Raw genomic sequence first — 15,821 nt, 5'->3', positions numbered from 1 at the left:
CACCCACCAAGTGTCTGAACCAAGCCACCCAAAAATTTGAATAAGATGGTTCTGAAAAATTATGAACCGTGACACTATATAGATTTTTTCGGCACTATTAAATTAATAATTTTACTACCTAAATATATTTAAAAAGGATTGTACGTAAAATCCTGGTGGGAAAATTGTTACCACTTAAAACACAATGGCAGGCAGTTAACATCATTAATAATAACTTTCTTTTTTTTGCATATGTGACATACTGTGTTTTATCACATAATCGTCCCACATTTTATACTAAAATCAAGTTTGAAAAGTAGGGGGTGCGATTTTAATTTTTATGCGAAAAATTATTTTTTTCTGTTAGTTAAAGTTATTCATAAAAACAAAACCCATTCATGAAAAGTATGTTTATTTAAAAAGTGGAGTATACAAGAGCAAGAGAACGCCGAACAATTTAAATTAATAAGTCATGGAACAAAAACCTTTCTTCAACTTTAAATAGAAAAACAACATGTGAATGCGAGCCTGAACTAACGGGTAACTATCGTCATAGTATGCACCACGAAAGAGTGCCGGCCATCAGAGAGCGCGCGTTGCATGCAATCGGCGAGATATCAATATCGATATTCGACTACGTGGGCACTCTATACGGGAAGCAACATAACCAAACATGAATGATGCCAACTAGCGCTGGCTACATTTTTATAAGCAGTACACCGTGGCGATGCAGATGAGCAGATATAAAGGTTATAACGTTTGAAAACGTCTTTAAAAGAAAATTTACACATCAGACAACTTCGTATTTCCGTTAATTAAATAAGTAAGTTGTAATGACAGAATAAATATTAGATTTCTACTTTAAAATACACTAGAGTCCCGTTATAGCGAGGTGTCACGGTTCCGGGTTTTATCCTCGCTATAACCGAATTGGACATATATTGGCCCCCAAAAAATAAAAATTAACAAAAATAGCATAAAAATTGTGTTTAAACCTGTATAATTGGAAAATGACAGGTTATATTAACGAAATCTTAAGTTCTGTGAGCAGATGTGTGAATTCTCTTTAAAACGATATCCCATAAGTACGGATGCGATCACCGATTGCGTCAAAATAACCAGAATACCCTACCAAGCCACGTATGTATAGCATCTCAGCCCGCGGCCGACGCAGCGTTGTCCTGCTATCTATCGTCGACGCGGGCTGTCTGCTGGCGGCCATGTTGGTTCGGGATGTTGATAACAGGTGGTGCTAGTGTAGCGCGACGATTTAATTCCTTACAAAAAAGCAGGAGTGCGGCTGCGGCAACGCACGTACGCCTCAAACGTAATAGTCGCTGGAAAACTATACTTTTTTCATTTAAAGAAACCTGTCAACTGTTTCAGAAAATAAATTTGGGATTAAACTCAAACCTTCACCACCCCTTTCCCGGACAGATACCTCAAAAACTGACCGAAACAAAAGTAACAAGAAAACTGTCCTAGCGATTCGAAAATAAATACGGTACGTAGTGCCTACTAGAGGTGTAAAAGTAACGAAAAAATGTGTACCCGTATGTATTCGTTACTATAACAATTAGTACTCGTTACTATCGTTACGTTACTCGTTACTTCTGATATCGCATAACATGCTATGTTATGTTGCAGCAACGAATCCAGTCGTATTGCGTACGCGTACAGTATGACGTCGCGTAAATAATAATAAATAGAATATAAACAATTAACAATAATTGATAATTAATAGTTTTTGTTAACCAAGAAACAATTAAATCTCAATAGAGCGGCTTTTTAATATTATCTCTTTTAAGATAACAACAACAAAAAACGTGAAAATACGCGATTATAAAAACAAAAACATACATATTTCTAATTTGTAAAAAATACTTTCTTACGTTGTTTCTGTTCCAATCTCAAACTTTGTCTACACACGGCACAGATAACTAACGGAAGTTTGATAAAAGAAAGAAAGGATGGGATTCTATTTTTAAGCCACGCACTTAGGTGGCGACTGCACGGCTGAAGAATGTGACAGGCGTCAACGGCAAGATGTCTAGTGGCGAGCGAGAGGGGTGGAGATAAAGCAGACAAATAACAAAAGCGCGCTTCAAGCGATCACGCCGTAAATTCCTCAAAAATACCTCGTTATAGCCATGTTCTCGCTATTACCGTGCTCGCTATAACGAGATTCTACTGTACATTGTTTTGTATGGAAAAGATACCTACACAAAGCGCTCGGAATCTAATAGCGGAACCAAAAACATCATGCGACGATTATCCAAATTTTGACGCCCTAAAATATGGGTGCTATGATTATGCGATAAAACAGGGTATGTGTGTACTCTGTACCTGCTGCTCATGTTCTTGCACACGGGACTTCAGGCCACGTAACTCACTCAGCAGGCTGCTGCTGGACTTCTCCAGGAAGGAGTTCCTGTCCAACAAAGCTGCCTTAGTCGTCTGCAGGGTAGCCACTTCTTCTTGCAACTGTTCCGCCTGCGCATCGGCACACACAGAAAACTTGAAAAATAACGTTTAAAATTAGGCTTTTTTTTTACTAGGTACCTACCTGGTTCTCAATTTTTTTTTAATATTTTGGTACAGGGACTGTATGTTTAGTGTTTACATGTAAATATAATAAAAGTATCTTGCATTCACAGCATAAACTACTAATCCATACAAAGTGCATGCAAAGTCTTCGTAGCTTTCTTTTTGTCTTGCTTCATTTGAGTAACTTTTCTAACTCTTTTCATGTTATTTATTCATCAATAGAAGTGCATGTTTTGGAGGTAAAATGACTTTTGGTATAGTAATGATCAAGAACTGTGAAAGTGGCACAACACAGTAAAGTAGATTCAAAGCTTGAAAAAAAATTCAAATAGCCATACAAGTTATTAAAAAAAAAAAAAAAAAATGTTCTACCATAGAAATAAAGTTGTTTTTAGCCATGATAACTTGACTTTTGTACATAGCTATCTCAGGGGGTCAAGGGGTCAATAAGCCCACACTGGTCACAGAGAGGACAGAAATGCTGCGCCTACCTTGTCACTAAACTGCTTCAGAAGCACTTGGTGCTGCAAACTGGCCTGTGATAGGTCCTGCACCTGCTTGCTGTAGCTTCTCTGAGCAACCAAGTTAGTATTTGCAGAGTCTTGCAAGGCTTTCTGCAAACACAACTCAATTGATTGAGAACCCCAAAGATCCTGAATAACTTAACAGGCTAGTTACATCCATGGAAACACTGTAGCATCCAAAATGTAGCATCAGTGTTAATTACTTATGTATGCTCACAAGCCTTTGTCCAAATGTCTTAATACTAATTAAATCTATAAGGTTTAGATAGCTGAAAACTATTGTTTATGAAGTTCTACCAAAACCTCAGCAACGTAATTAATTAAATATAATCTCACATTATAATGATAAAGGATTCAAGTAGATTTTAATATTTTACATTATACATCATAGTTTAAAAAAAAAAAACTTCTTATTCCAGTTCTCAAATAATAAGTACAATTCATTAAAAAAATTTGTGATCTGAAATTGGTAATTTCCTCAAATAGAAGGCAACCTATAATTTATGACAATATGAATATGAACCTAGGAAACACCCTAATTCCTAATATAAGACGGCCTTGCATAAAATATGACACTAAAAATAAGGATTCTAATACAAGTCTATTATAATTATGAGTCTACCTAACCTGCAACACATTAGGATATAATAGGATCTTAAGCATTATCCTGAGCACAGAGAGATCTAAATTAAGATAGTAAAATAATGGATTTGAGACAATACTAATAGTATATAATATATTAAAACTGTAATTTTTGTATCAAATATAAAAAAAACACACACACACACAGGGCAAGGGTTTTAGGAAAAAAAAAATGTCTGTGAGCCTGTACTTCAAAGGTATATACTAAATAATTCCCGTCAAACAAAGTCCCAATATTACTGGACCCCTGCCACAGTGTAGTGTGTGTGTGTGTGATACTGGAGATGCCAAGTGAAAACGATAATAAAGACAGATGAACAAAGCAGTCGTGCAGTGTGTTACACACCCAGGCCAGAGGGCGTAAGGAACCACACGTACACACACACCTGTGCGAGCCTCAAGTCCAGCGCCAGCCTGTCATTCCTCTTCTGCAAGGTGTGCACTTCCATCTGGAGAGCTGCATTCTGCTGCGCCCACACATGCAGTTCCACGCTCACTTCCCGGAGAGCCTGCAACAACACGACCCGTCGCCACATTCCATTTTAGGTACCAGAGAACAATCTCAATCTCTATTGCATATAGCTCACATATATTTTTTTTTACTTCCTTGAAAGTATTTCGCTCATATAAAATACCTACCTTTTACCCCTTGATGAAGCAGAAAATTCCACCACATAAATCAATTTAAAAGATATAATTTAATTACTATTAAGTTATATTGTAGCTTTCAATCAGAATGATATACAGGATTTAAATTCACAGGGGGAGGGGGGGGGAGGGGGAAAATACCCAATTTTGCCTGCTGTTTGCTTTCAAATTTTTTTTACATTTATTGGTGGGAATGAAAGATTATTCAGCATACCCCTGCTTCCAGTTTTTACTCAACTAGAACTCAACTCAATTTTGTCTGCGCCATCTTAGTCCATACACAGTCCTGTCACTGCCAACATTATGCATTCATCCAGTTTCCACTTTAAAACACTATAAATAAATATATGCCCAAACCATCTGTTTAAACCTGTGTATTCTCAGTTTTCTAACATACTTCCATTTGATGGTTATTATGCAGATGATCAATGGCAGTTCTAGATCAAGACACGCAGTTTAGGAGCCAGCCACCATACCGATCTTTCCTCGAGAGTTAATGGTTGAATCCACATTAAATCACTGCTTTACTGCTTAAGCTGCTATGCTTCAACATTTGCCAGTTTAATTACTTTCTGTTTTCAACTGTAAATGAAATGTTTGTCGAATGCAGAGGTATGCATGCAGAGAGGTACTAAATAACCACAACGATCTAACACAATTTCTTCAAAGAAAAGAAGTTCAGTCTCCAGCACCCGTTCATTAGGATGTACAATTTTTCTCACCTCACCTGAGAGTCTGCTTGAATCATTAGCTGTTGATACTGAAGTTCCAGGCTTTTGTATGCTTCCAGTTCCTCTTGCTGAGCTTTGATCTGAAAAACATATCATGCCAAACTGATTGAGATACTACAACACAAAAAGGCTAAGCTGTGTTAAGATTGTGAAACATTCTTTGCAGGAAGTCCAAATGAACTTAGTAAGGACAAATAGTAAACCAGAATATTTTACAAATGGTGTACCTAACATTGGTGAAATCAGGTGAACATATATTTACCTTGTATTCAGGTCAAGTTAGACCGGTAGGTACTTCGAAGGTCACACTTTTCAAGATAGGGTGTTCTTTTTTTTTTAAAAGGTGCTTTAGTAAACATTTATACTTTAACTGATAATCATTCTAATATTTTTTTTTTTAAATTAATGACATAAAATTATTAAGCCTGGGGCTACATCAACCTGTATTTGATTAGTTTACTGGATGTCACACATAACTGTAAAATAAACTTTCCTGACTTTTCCTGACAAATCTTTCAATATCCCTGACTAATTAATACTAAATAAAAAATACTAAATAGTAAATAATTTTCCAGTTTTATAATTTTCTGAAAGAATAAAGCCAATCCAGACTCCATCATCCCTACAGCTGTACTTGTTCAAAAAGAACCTTGCATCCGCCTTTTTATTGTATGTTTGAATATTCACTAAAACCCTATCTGGAAAAAATATGCTTTCTCAGTCTGGCTGGTGATATTGACCATGATAGTTTTTCCTTCAAGTTCCTATCAGTGAGAAATTTCCATGACTTTTCCAGGATTTCAAGATAATTGCCTGACTTTCTCTGACCAATGACAAAATCCCCCCGACTTTTCCCTGACTTGACAGAATGTTGATACCCTGGCTTATTTGGTCAGAATACTCAGATTTCAAAGTCTGAATGTTTGCATTAGCACCTGGCCAAAAAGTGACACTTTGTCTTACACCGAGTTTAGTAGTGCATTAAGAGGGTACAGATAGTTCAATGTGCCGCCCACTCACTTTGGTCAGCTAAGCATTTGGATGTAGGGATCTAGGTCTTCGAGCCACTTTTCGTCCTCGCTACAGGGGCAGAAGAGCCAGCAGAGAAGTATGCAAAGAGGGGTGGGCCCCTGAAGTTATAACTGAAGTGACACCCAGCAGCCCAACAAGATGGATTTTCAGCTTGGAGGGCTCATTGCTTGCTGCATTGTGGGTGGTTTTAGAAAGCGAGATGATAAAAGATTCAAGAAACTTACCTTTTTTTGTAAGCAAAATGTTTTCATCTTGCAACAATCAATTATGTTTAACCATTTGAGTGGCAGGTAGCCATATGCACTAGAAGTAAGAGAATCAGAAAACTAAACTGAGCGGCGTGGTGTTTAGCTTTAAAGTGAAAGCTATTCTGAATATGACACGATATGAATAAGCAATGACAAATGAGTTTGACGAAGAAAAACATACCTAGTAAGTGGTTAAAAGTACCTAACCTGTGATTTTAAAATCCTGATCTCTTCTTCTGATCGGGTAAGCCCCCGCAACTTTGCTTCCAAGGACTTTCTCAGAGTTTCATTACAAAGTTTTGGTCTGGAAAAATAAACACAATGGAGGATGACACTAAGTATTAATATAAAGATGGTTAAAGAAATGAATCCTTCAATCCACAAACATGTGAAAAGGTTTTACTACCTCATAAGATCTGAAGAGGCTCTCTTGAGTCTTGTAACCTTTTCGCGCTCAACGTCTACCAGTCTCTGCTGAAGGTCGTGCAGCCTGGCTTCTCGCTCCGACAGCATGGACTCGCAAGCACTCAGCGCCCTGTACATCTCCTCCTCGGACAGACACAGTCTCCGCAGCTCCGACTCAGCTTTCTCCAGCTTTGTTACCATGTCCATCAGCTCCTCGCTCTTTGCTTCTCCCTCGGCGGTTAGCTGCGCGCACGCCCTCCGCGTGTTCTCCAGCTCGCTCGTCACAGCTGCATCTGCAGTCTTACCTGAAGTCAGCGTGCGGATCTGGTTCTCTTTCTTGGCCAGCTGTGTCCTGGCAGACACCAGTTCCTCACGCAAGTTGGTTACTTCACGTTCCAGCTGGACCACCTCGTTGGTGGCATCCTTCATTTCCTTCAGCTCATCTTGCTGGTCGCTCACCGTCTGACGGAGGGTCTTCGCCTCGGACTCCAGGCAAACTAGCTTGCGGGTCACGTCTTCCAGTTCCTCAGCACATGCTGCCTTCTCGCCGGTTAGCTTCTCGATGACTTCCTCTTGACCTTGGACTGTTTCAGTAGCAAAGGTCAAGTCATCGTGCAGGGAGCGTAACTTTGCCTCCAGCTCTGCCACTTCGCCGACGCTCTTGTTCGCTGCGTCCAGCCGCTGCTTCAACTCGTCCCTCTCCACCACGACGGAGTGCAGTTTCGAGGCGTAGCGGCTCAGCTGAGCTGAACACTCGTCCAGCTCTTTCGCCAAGTCCTGCTTGTCCAGTTCGCAATCGCTCAGAAGAACCTCGTTCTTCCTGTCGGTCTCCCGGAGCGAGGAGACTTCCGCAGTCAGTTCCTCTGCGCGCTCCGACCAATCACGCACAGATCCTTCTAGTTCATGCACAACAGATGTAGAGATTTCTAGACGCTCTTGAAGTGTTTTGTTCTCTTCGCTCAGACAACTAATTTGAACCTGTAGGTTTACAAGTTTAGTATCAGAAGCCTCTTCATTGTTCTTGAGTAACTCATTCTGCTCTCTACATAACTCCAACTGAAACATTGGAACAGATGCAGTAAGGAAACAAGCTATGCTGTCATTATGATTACCCATTTCAGTTTATTATTAGCACAGCATGGCCTACATTCCATGAAGCAACCAGGAGGATTACTACACTTCCCGGGATAAAGTAAATTAGTTCCTCCATCCTTTGAATGAGCAGGATGTTCTTAAAATTTTGGAACATAAATTTAATGGGTGGTTGGGAATGCCAAAGAAAGCAAATATGATAAAAAACAAACGTACGAAAATGCAACCATCCGAAGTAACAGGCATAAACAGAAGCGGGCAAAATTTAATTACGCACCCATAAGGGCACTGCGCCATTGGCTGAGAGGACACGCGGTGGCAGTGCGGGAAGCAGAGCAACAAGTAAGGGGCAGACGTTTAGAGTTAATCAAACATACTAGCAACCAGCTGGAGTACGGCACAGTGGATGGTTGATTGTGGTACGTTTACACATGATGTTTTGGGCTGTTAGTCCAGTGTTGACTATTAGCGAGTATGGTGTTGTGATGACAGATTCCATAAACAGCAACAGAATGGCAGACATTACACTGCAGAGATGGCCACTATGTTAATGATGTACATGAAGGTGAAAGGAATTGCAGCAGGAGTATGGTGAATTTAACAAGGCCACTTTTACAACAGACGGCTATTGAATATGAAGACTCTCATACAGCTTAGGCAGTGAATGTCTGAAACTGGGAGTTTCACTCTAAAGACAACTGCTAGTTGTTAAGTGTGTATGGCTAACTCTAAATATCTGTCCCCGGCACATCACCTGCTTCCTGTGGGTCATTTGAACGTCATTGCACTATGATTGTGCATTATCTCAACCAATGGAGTAGTGCCTTTATGTGTGCCAAATTCAAATTTGCACACTACTGTTGGTGCTTTTGACTTTGCAGGGTTGTGTTTCCGGACATATGTTCTTTAAAAAAAATTTCTTGTTTCTGCATTCTATGCCATTCATTACTTTTATTCCCAGCAATTTTCCAACACTTTGTGTAATGTGCATTCACGTAAACAAATGCAATCTAAGGGGAACAAGGGGATGAACATTAGATAGAACAAAAGAGAAAAATAATTAAGTATCGATGGGCTGGAACAGTGTGTTGAGTAAATGGCAAAAAATTATTTCCAAACAGAAAGTCACACAGTTTCATAAATATATTGATACATTACCTAAGATTTTTTCCTTGCCAACAAAAGTTGAGTACATTAAGATAAAAGTCCCTAAGAAAAGATCAGTTTTCTAACCCTGAAATAAATTGGTTTGCAACATTGCTTTGATGGCCACAATTATCAGTGAAACACAAAATAGTGACAAAATATTTCTTTACTGCAAAAATTACAAAAATATTGGTAGCTGAACGCATGTCGTGTTTTGATAGTCAACTAACTACCTTCTTAGCAATATTATTTTAAAATCATAACTGCATACTCAATGTGTTAAGTTCTGGTCCACATGCTAAGTTTGTGCTAAACATTAAAGTTTGCAGATAGTTAAACTCATTCAAAAGCAATACTATGTATTGGGCAAACAGTAATACTTGTAACGTTTATTTTTAAAAGCTCACCTCTTTAATGAGTGCCTGAGACTGCTTTTGACTTTCAGAAATTGCTTCCTTCCTTCCTTTGGCTGCCTCCTGAAATAACAATTTGTTAGTAAGGTTCAATTAATGCAGACACACCTGTCCCCAAAATGTTATTAATCATAAAAATAAAATTAATATTACAGAAGCTACTACAATATTCCACATTGCCAAAAATACGGTGAAAGTGGAAAAAGGAACAAAACAACATCCAGTATACTTCAAACAAAAATAACAGGCATAGCAAAACTTAAACATTTTCCTCTGATATTTGACGTTTTAGAGTACACTGCAAATACTTCTACTAACCAAAAGTTTAGGCTCATAACAGTTTAATGAATGTTCTATTTTAGTAAAGAAAATATTGCTAGATCTATGTTATAATAGAGGCAAGATTATATGGTGAATAGTGATAAAAAAGAAATAACAACAAAACTGAAGTCAATACACTGCCTAGCACCGAAATGGAAGTCAATACACCTCATAACACCTAAATGCAAGGCAAAACACAAAATGCAGCAAAATTCATCTCAATTCATCTATTAAAATATATAAATTATTTTATAAATCATTAGTTTAGGTTTTGGTTTAAAAAATTACAATATTATGTACTAATTAAAAAAAAATTAAATTTCTATGTATGGTTTTTTTTTTTCAAAGTAAACTAAATCGAAACTGATATAAAATTATGCAAGATAGGTAGCCTATAGAGTCGGTTTTACACCTTTAGCCCTTTTACATTTATATTAATAATATTTAATTAAAAAGACAGTAACATAAAGTAATAATTAAATTTGTGAATATGTTGGCACCATAAACAAAACTTAAATTCCATAATATTTTTTCTTACTGATTTTAAAGAGTTATAATAACTAAACCATTTGTTGTTTTGATTTTTACGTGATTTTAATTTGCTATGCACAATACATTAAAAATAAAAACCATAATAATGAAACTTGTCAAAATTTAAATCAATAAAATCTTGGTTGTAAACATTATATTTTAAAAAATAATGCTCAGATGTAATTTTATTTTCATATTTATAATTTTCTCATGAACTAAGGAAATTTACAGAAGAATATTGAATGTTTTAGTTGCAGTTTAATGGTTTAATTTACTCTAATGAATATATGTAGTATTGTTTTGTGTATAAACATTTTAAGCATCTTAACACAAATTGTTGTACGCAGTTGATCATAACTGTGCTTGATATGTACTTATAATTACATATGTTTTAATTTTAATGACAATGAAGAATATATCTACTATTTTTAATGACATAATTTGCTTTTTTATAAAACATCATTATACACTGAAATATACATTTACAAGAAAGTAATACGTACATAGCTCTGAAAGATAATAATTTTTCAGAAATGTTTCAATTTAGTTGGTAATATTAACAAATATATATATATAAACACATACACAAACACATTCACACATTTTTTGTATACACACATCTGCTATAAGTGTTGAGGGCGTACTGGTGCTAAGATTGGATTATTGGTGGAAATTAATGGGCGCCACCACGTGAGTGGGCACGTGGACCCGGCTGGAAAACTCTAACTCAGGGCGTTACGTGGCCCGTGTGCGGCGAGATATTAGCCCTCCTGATTTTTACGCAACACCTGTCCCTAACTAAGCCCGCTCTCAGCGTCGGGCACGCTTCTAATTACCGCAGTGGGCTTTCAGGGCGTCCCACACGCCGCTGACCAGGTTAAGGACCCACGTGGCCCCCCGGAACACAAAACACGTGACTCAATTAGTTGGTTTTTATTACTCACGGTACACGCCCTTACACAATGCTCCGTTGATACAGCTATAAAACGCCCGAGGCACGAATCGAATTAGGTGAGGAGACGAACCACGCACGTGGTCGCCTCAAGCCGTTACTTAATACACAGATGATAGAAGACTCCGGAGAGTAAATAACTATTAATTAAGCAGTCTCTCCGACTGGAAGAGGCCCCGAGGATAAAGAAGAAAAACGATTTGAATAAATGAATTAACAGAACTACTTCTCGGTGAAACAACGGTGATGTCCTCGGGGTGTCTGCAGAGACGTCCGCTCTCGGCCGGCTGTAGAAGGAGACTGGGGGGAGACCAGGGCTTGCGGAAGGCAACATGGCGCCCTTTGCGCCGAACACAATTACCGTTACAACTTAGCTAAGACGTGCCCCGGGTTACTATTGAAAAATACATAAATCCTTTTACAAAAATTAGTACATCACATTCATACCCAGACCGTCTGTAATAATTACTTATATGAATAAAAATGGTTTAAATGAAGTTGCATGCTAGTTCCTCCGTCGCCCGCTAAGGAGCGTTCTTGTTCGTGCTTGCACTTATTAAATAACAAAACATCATGAATTAGTTAAATAAAAGACACATACATAGCCGTCGTAACACTATTTTGGGGCGAAAAGAAAAAGGATTACAATATTTATTAATAGTATATATTAGGGGTGCGGCACACTGCAGCTAAGTGCCCTCTTGCCGGGCTAGCAACACACGCACACACGAGCGGGAGGTTTGAACAGATGGTGGTGTTTGGGGTGGTGGCATATCGGGCTCAAAGGGGCCGCAGGCCCGGACGACGTCAGTGTTAGCATGTTCACATTTACAAGATATATACAGCATGGACTAAAACAAATACTTAATACTTACTAGGTACTTAAATACTTTAGAAAACTGTGCATGACTTAGGATACTGTTATTGCCTCAGAAGGCAGTGTAACTACTACACAAAAGAAACCTCAAATAATCTTATCTTGCAGTTACCTTGTACCAAAATCTGCTATAATAACTTAATAACCATGTTCAATGGTGGTTTCCCAAAATGCCTCCCCCTATAAACTCTTTTAAATTGTATAATGGATGAAGTAAATGTATATTTTTTATAGTAGCTTTAAACTTGCCTACATACTTATATTGTTGATTTCCATTATTTTATACGGTAAAGTATTAAACAGTATTCTGCCAATATTTTATAGTCCTATTTCAAATTTAGTGGTGGGTGTGTGGGTCTCAATTTATTACAGCCTCCAGTATTATGATCATGGACACCTTCGTTTCTTTTGGGAATTGTTTTGGTGTCTTTAGCAAAACATTAATGCTCTGTAGGTGTATTTATTTGCAAAAGTGGATATTCCTAATTTTTAAAAATTTTTTCTGCAGCTGGATAATTTTTTCTCTTGTTATTATGTGAATGGCTTTATTACTTTTATTTTTATATAGTACTTTTTTTTTCATTTGCCCTGATTTTAATATTATGTGACATGATTGAGAGGAAGTATGCATGATACAGAGTTTTAATAGATTTAAATCAGCTAATTCTATAAGATACCTCAAGTCATAAAAGGTTGAGCTTAATTTTTTGGCAATAATATTTAAAGCACCACAAACAAAAAGAAAAAAAAAGTTGAAAAAATTTTTCCATAGACCTGTGCCAGCTCTAATCAACCTGGAATTCTACTAAATGCAAAATTACATTACTAATCTATATACAAAAAAATAAATTTGACGTGAGACCCTTGTAAGGCTTTATAATAAAGAATTATAATAAAGAAATATTGCAAATATTTAATAACAGAAGTAAAGTTGTTTTCATTACCAATTTGTAAAAACATAAGACTATGAAAACATGCTGCAACCAGCCCAAATTTATTTTTAAAACTATAAACACTTACACTTACCTAAACTTTGGCAATTAGCAGATAATATGTAGATGGTATTTGAAGACAAAGCTTTACAGCCTAACGTGATTTGCAAGCTTATGTAGTGAAACAATTGTTTACAAATGACCCCTTGCTGGGGGGAGACAGTGCAACAGAGCGGAAGTTACCTTACTGAGGTGGGCGAGTTTCGCCTCCAAGCGGCCGACCTCCTGCCGCAGTTGGTATGTCTGCACCCTCAGCTCCAGATTCTCGTCCCTCAGAGTTGAGAGGATGTCTTCTTGCCGCACCACCTCGGGGATCCATAACATAGATATATTTTTTAAATGTGGTCCTAACGTCTCGTTGACTTATGTGCTGCCAATTAGCATTTTTTAAAATTTTAGCAATTTTAAAAAAATAATTTTACCAATCATTTTGGCACCCAAAAACCTTAAACTTTTTCAGCTCTCTGTACACTCCCATTTAATCTTTGTCAGGCCAGTCTCCCCAATCTGTTCCCAGCAATAAATCTGATTCTTGCAGAGCCAGTGTGAGTAAGACTGCGCTCATTTTATCCCCACTTTCACGCACGCCCGTCGCCTGTAATTCTCCACCGAGCCGTGATCAAGACCGCTTATCTTGGCGTTCTCCCGGGGCACTGTTTTCTCTGAGCTCTCCTGAGACAAGCACCGAGAGGCACACCCGCGGGTCATCTTAACCACCGCCCTGACATGTCTCAGACCTCTGTGCCCTAGCACTTTTACACCACCACCCCCTTCTCTACTGCCTTTCCAGGGAACCATGCCTAGTTCACTGACCGGCTGCCAACCCCGGCTGAATCCAAGGACGCCCATCGGTCTTTGAATGTACCACCTCTGCCCTCTCGTGGCGGATTTGAGAGTTATTTCCCCTGGGTCTTTGAACGCCCGCTAAACGCCTGCCCCCTGGCACCTCACGAAACAAGCAGTGCCCCTTAATTCATTTCCAAGCCACCAGAGCACTGCATTAGTCCCCTCCATAAGCTCCATGCTTTAGAAGTCGTCTCGTGCGAGTCAATCTTTCCTTGTTTCAGCCCCTCCTCAGTAGGTCGCGCTGCAATTGGCTGCTACCACCAACTTTGAGATATCGAAGTCAGTATTTCTCGACCACCCCCTCGGAAATCTTCGGAACCTTTCGGTCCGGAAGCCAAAGTTCCCCCCTTTCTTTCAATTGCTATCACCCTTTTAATTACAAGTCACTACCGCCACGAAGACACTCCGCGCCGCACCAGCAGACTGACAACCTCAAATCATCGGCGAGCAGCACACCAAGACTTCAGTCCGGTCATTGTACAAATATGTAGTCGGCTAGGCAAGGGATGTTGTACCTAAATTCATTTCTTAATTACTAATTAGTCAGTCTGATTGCCTAGTAGAGATAGTTATACTTTGCTAGATTTCACTAATTATTTTAAATTATGGAAACGTCCGTGGTAACTGCGTGTTCGCGAGCTTCGCATCCTGGCGGGCTACTTTCCTGACGCTAGAAGCCACCTCCCTGTCTGGTGAGTTTTTGCCAAACCTTTATTCCCCGACCATTACCATTTTTAGTGGGCAATTTCTGCCAGTTAACTGATTGTCTGTGAACCAGTTCTAATCATGTTTGATTCGGGCTTGTTCGCAGACAGGGTCCAAGAGCTGGGTGTGGACATGACTACACCATCCTCGACTCCTTTCTTCGGGAAGCAGGACGACTGCGTTGAAAAGATTGGACCATCGGAAATTTTTCTTTACGGGACTTTAATCACTCTAAGCACTAACTCTGGGATTGTTTATTTTAACTTTTTTATTGTTTTTGATCTGTTCATCTATGCCAAATGAAACCTAAGAGAAATAGTCTAATTAATGCCGGCCCATACTTTAAATGATGTAATTTTAATATATTTTAATATAATTTAATAAATTTAATATATTTGTAAACCAATTCATTGAATTTTATAATTTTAACATATTTGGCAATACGCATATGTAAATTAAGTTACCTTTTAACCTGTTTGTTGAATTCAAGTTTTGTTGTTTTATATTTACTTAATTAATAGTACAATAAATATAGAGGCACGTATTTTTAGACGAAACCATGTCGTTCTTATTGTTTTGCCTCTGAAACTTAAAAAAAAAACCAGTCTCCCAAAGTCATTTTAAGAGGACATTTTAAGTTACACAAGTGAAGAGAGAGAGAGTGTTTGTGTAGCACTACGAGGTCATTAAAAATGGTAGCACACAACACACACCAATAATATTAAGGAATAAACCATGGTTCATTGTAAGGAACCATCCCAGCAAATTGCCTAGAGTGATTTTGAGAAACTAGGGATAACCGAAAACAGGATGGCCATACTAGGATTGGAACCTGAGAGCTCGGGAATACGAGTCCAGTATCTTCACACTGCGCCACCTCGCATCACATCTCAAGGGTGAAGTAACGCACACACACACTGTACCATCTACCTACGCTTACCACCCAAATACACAATGCAGCTCCTGACCCAGGACTCCCAGAATAAAGCTAGCTTGAATGTTTAGAGCATAAGGTGGTCCCTGATATAATTAACTAAAGTCCATTCAGGCTTAGTGGTCATGGTGGTCAGATCACTCAACTCTCACCCAGGTGATCAATCTGGCTTTGATACCCGGATTTTTCCAAGAGGAGTAATATGGCAGATATCACAGTGAGCGGGCGGGTTTACATGAGGTACTCCCGTTTTACT

The 15,821-nt window shown here is 38.5% G+C and overlaps 1 protein-coding gene across 1 annotated transcript in view; it reads right to left on the bottom strand.

Moving 5' to 3' along the window:
• Nucleotides 1-215: 215 nt before the first annotated feature.
• The window catches only part of LOC134536436 (myosin-11-like), a 33,350-nt gene continuing 17,744 nt past the window's right edge, over nt 216-15,821 (bottom strand). The window contains exons 10-17 of the mRNA XM_063376505.1: nt 13,264-13,386; nt 9,402-9,470; nt 6,758-7,812; nt 6,559-6,655; nt 5,068-5,151; nt 4,079-4,201; nt 3,018-3,140; nt 216-2,472 (exon numbers count right to left, since the gene is read on the bottom strand). Of these exons, the coding sequence (XP_063232575.1) occupies nt 2,290-2,472; nt 3,018-3,140; nt 4,079-4,201; nt 5,068-5,151; nt 6,559-6,655; nt 6,758-7,812; nt 9,402-9,470; nt 13,264-13,386 (1,857 nt within the window). The 3' untranslated portion in view covers nt 216-2,289. The remainder of the gene's footprint in view (nt 2,473-3,017; nt 3,141-4,078; nt 4,202-5,067; nt 5,152-6,558; nt 6,656-6,757; nt 7,813-9,401; nt 9,471-13,263; nt 13,387-15,821) is intronic.

The sequence above is a fragment of the Bacillus rossius genome, chromosome 1 (genome assembly GCF_032445375.1).
Source record: "Bacillus rossius redtenbacheri isolate Brsri chromosome 1, Brsri_v3, whole genome shotgun sequence".
NCBI classification, from domain to species: Eukaryota; Metazoa; Arthropoda; class Insecta; order Phasmatodea; family Bacillidae; genus Bacillus; species Bacillus rossius.
The sequence above is the reverse complement of the archived record's forward strand: the minus strand, read 5'-3'. Positions and strand labels throughout refer to the sequence as shown.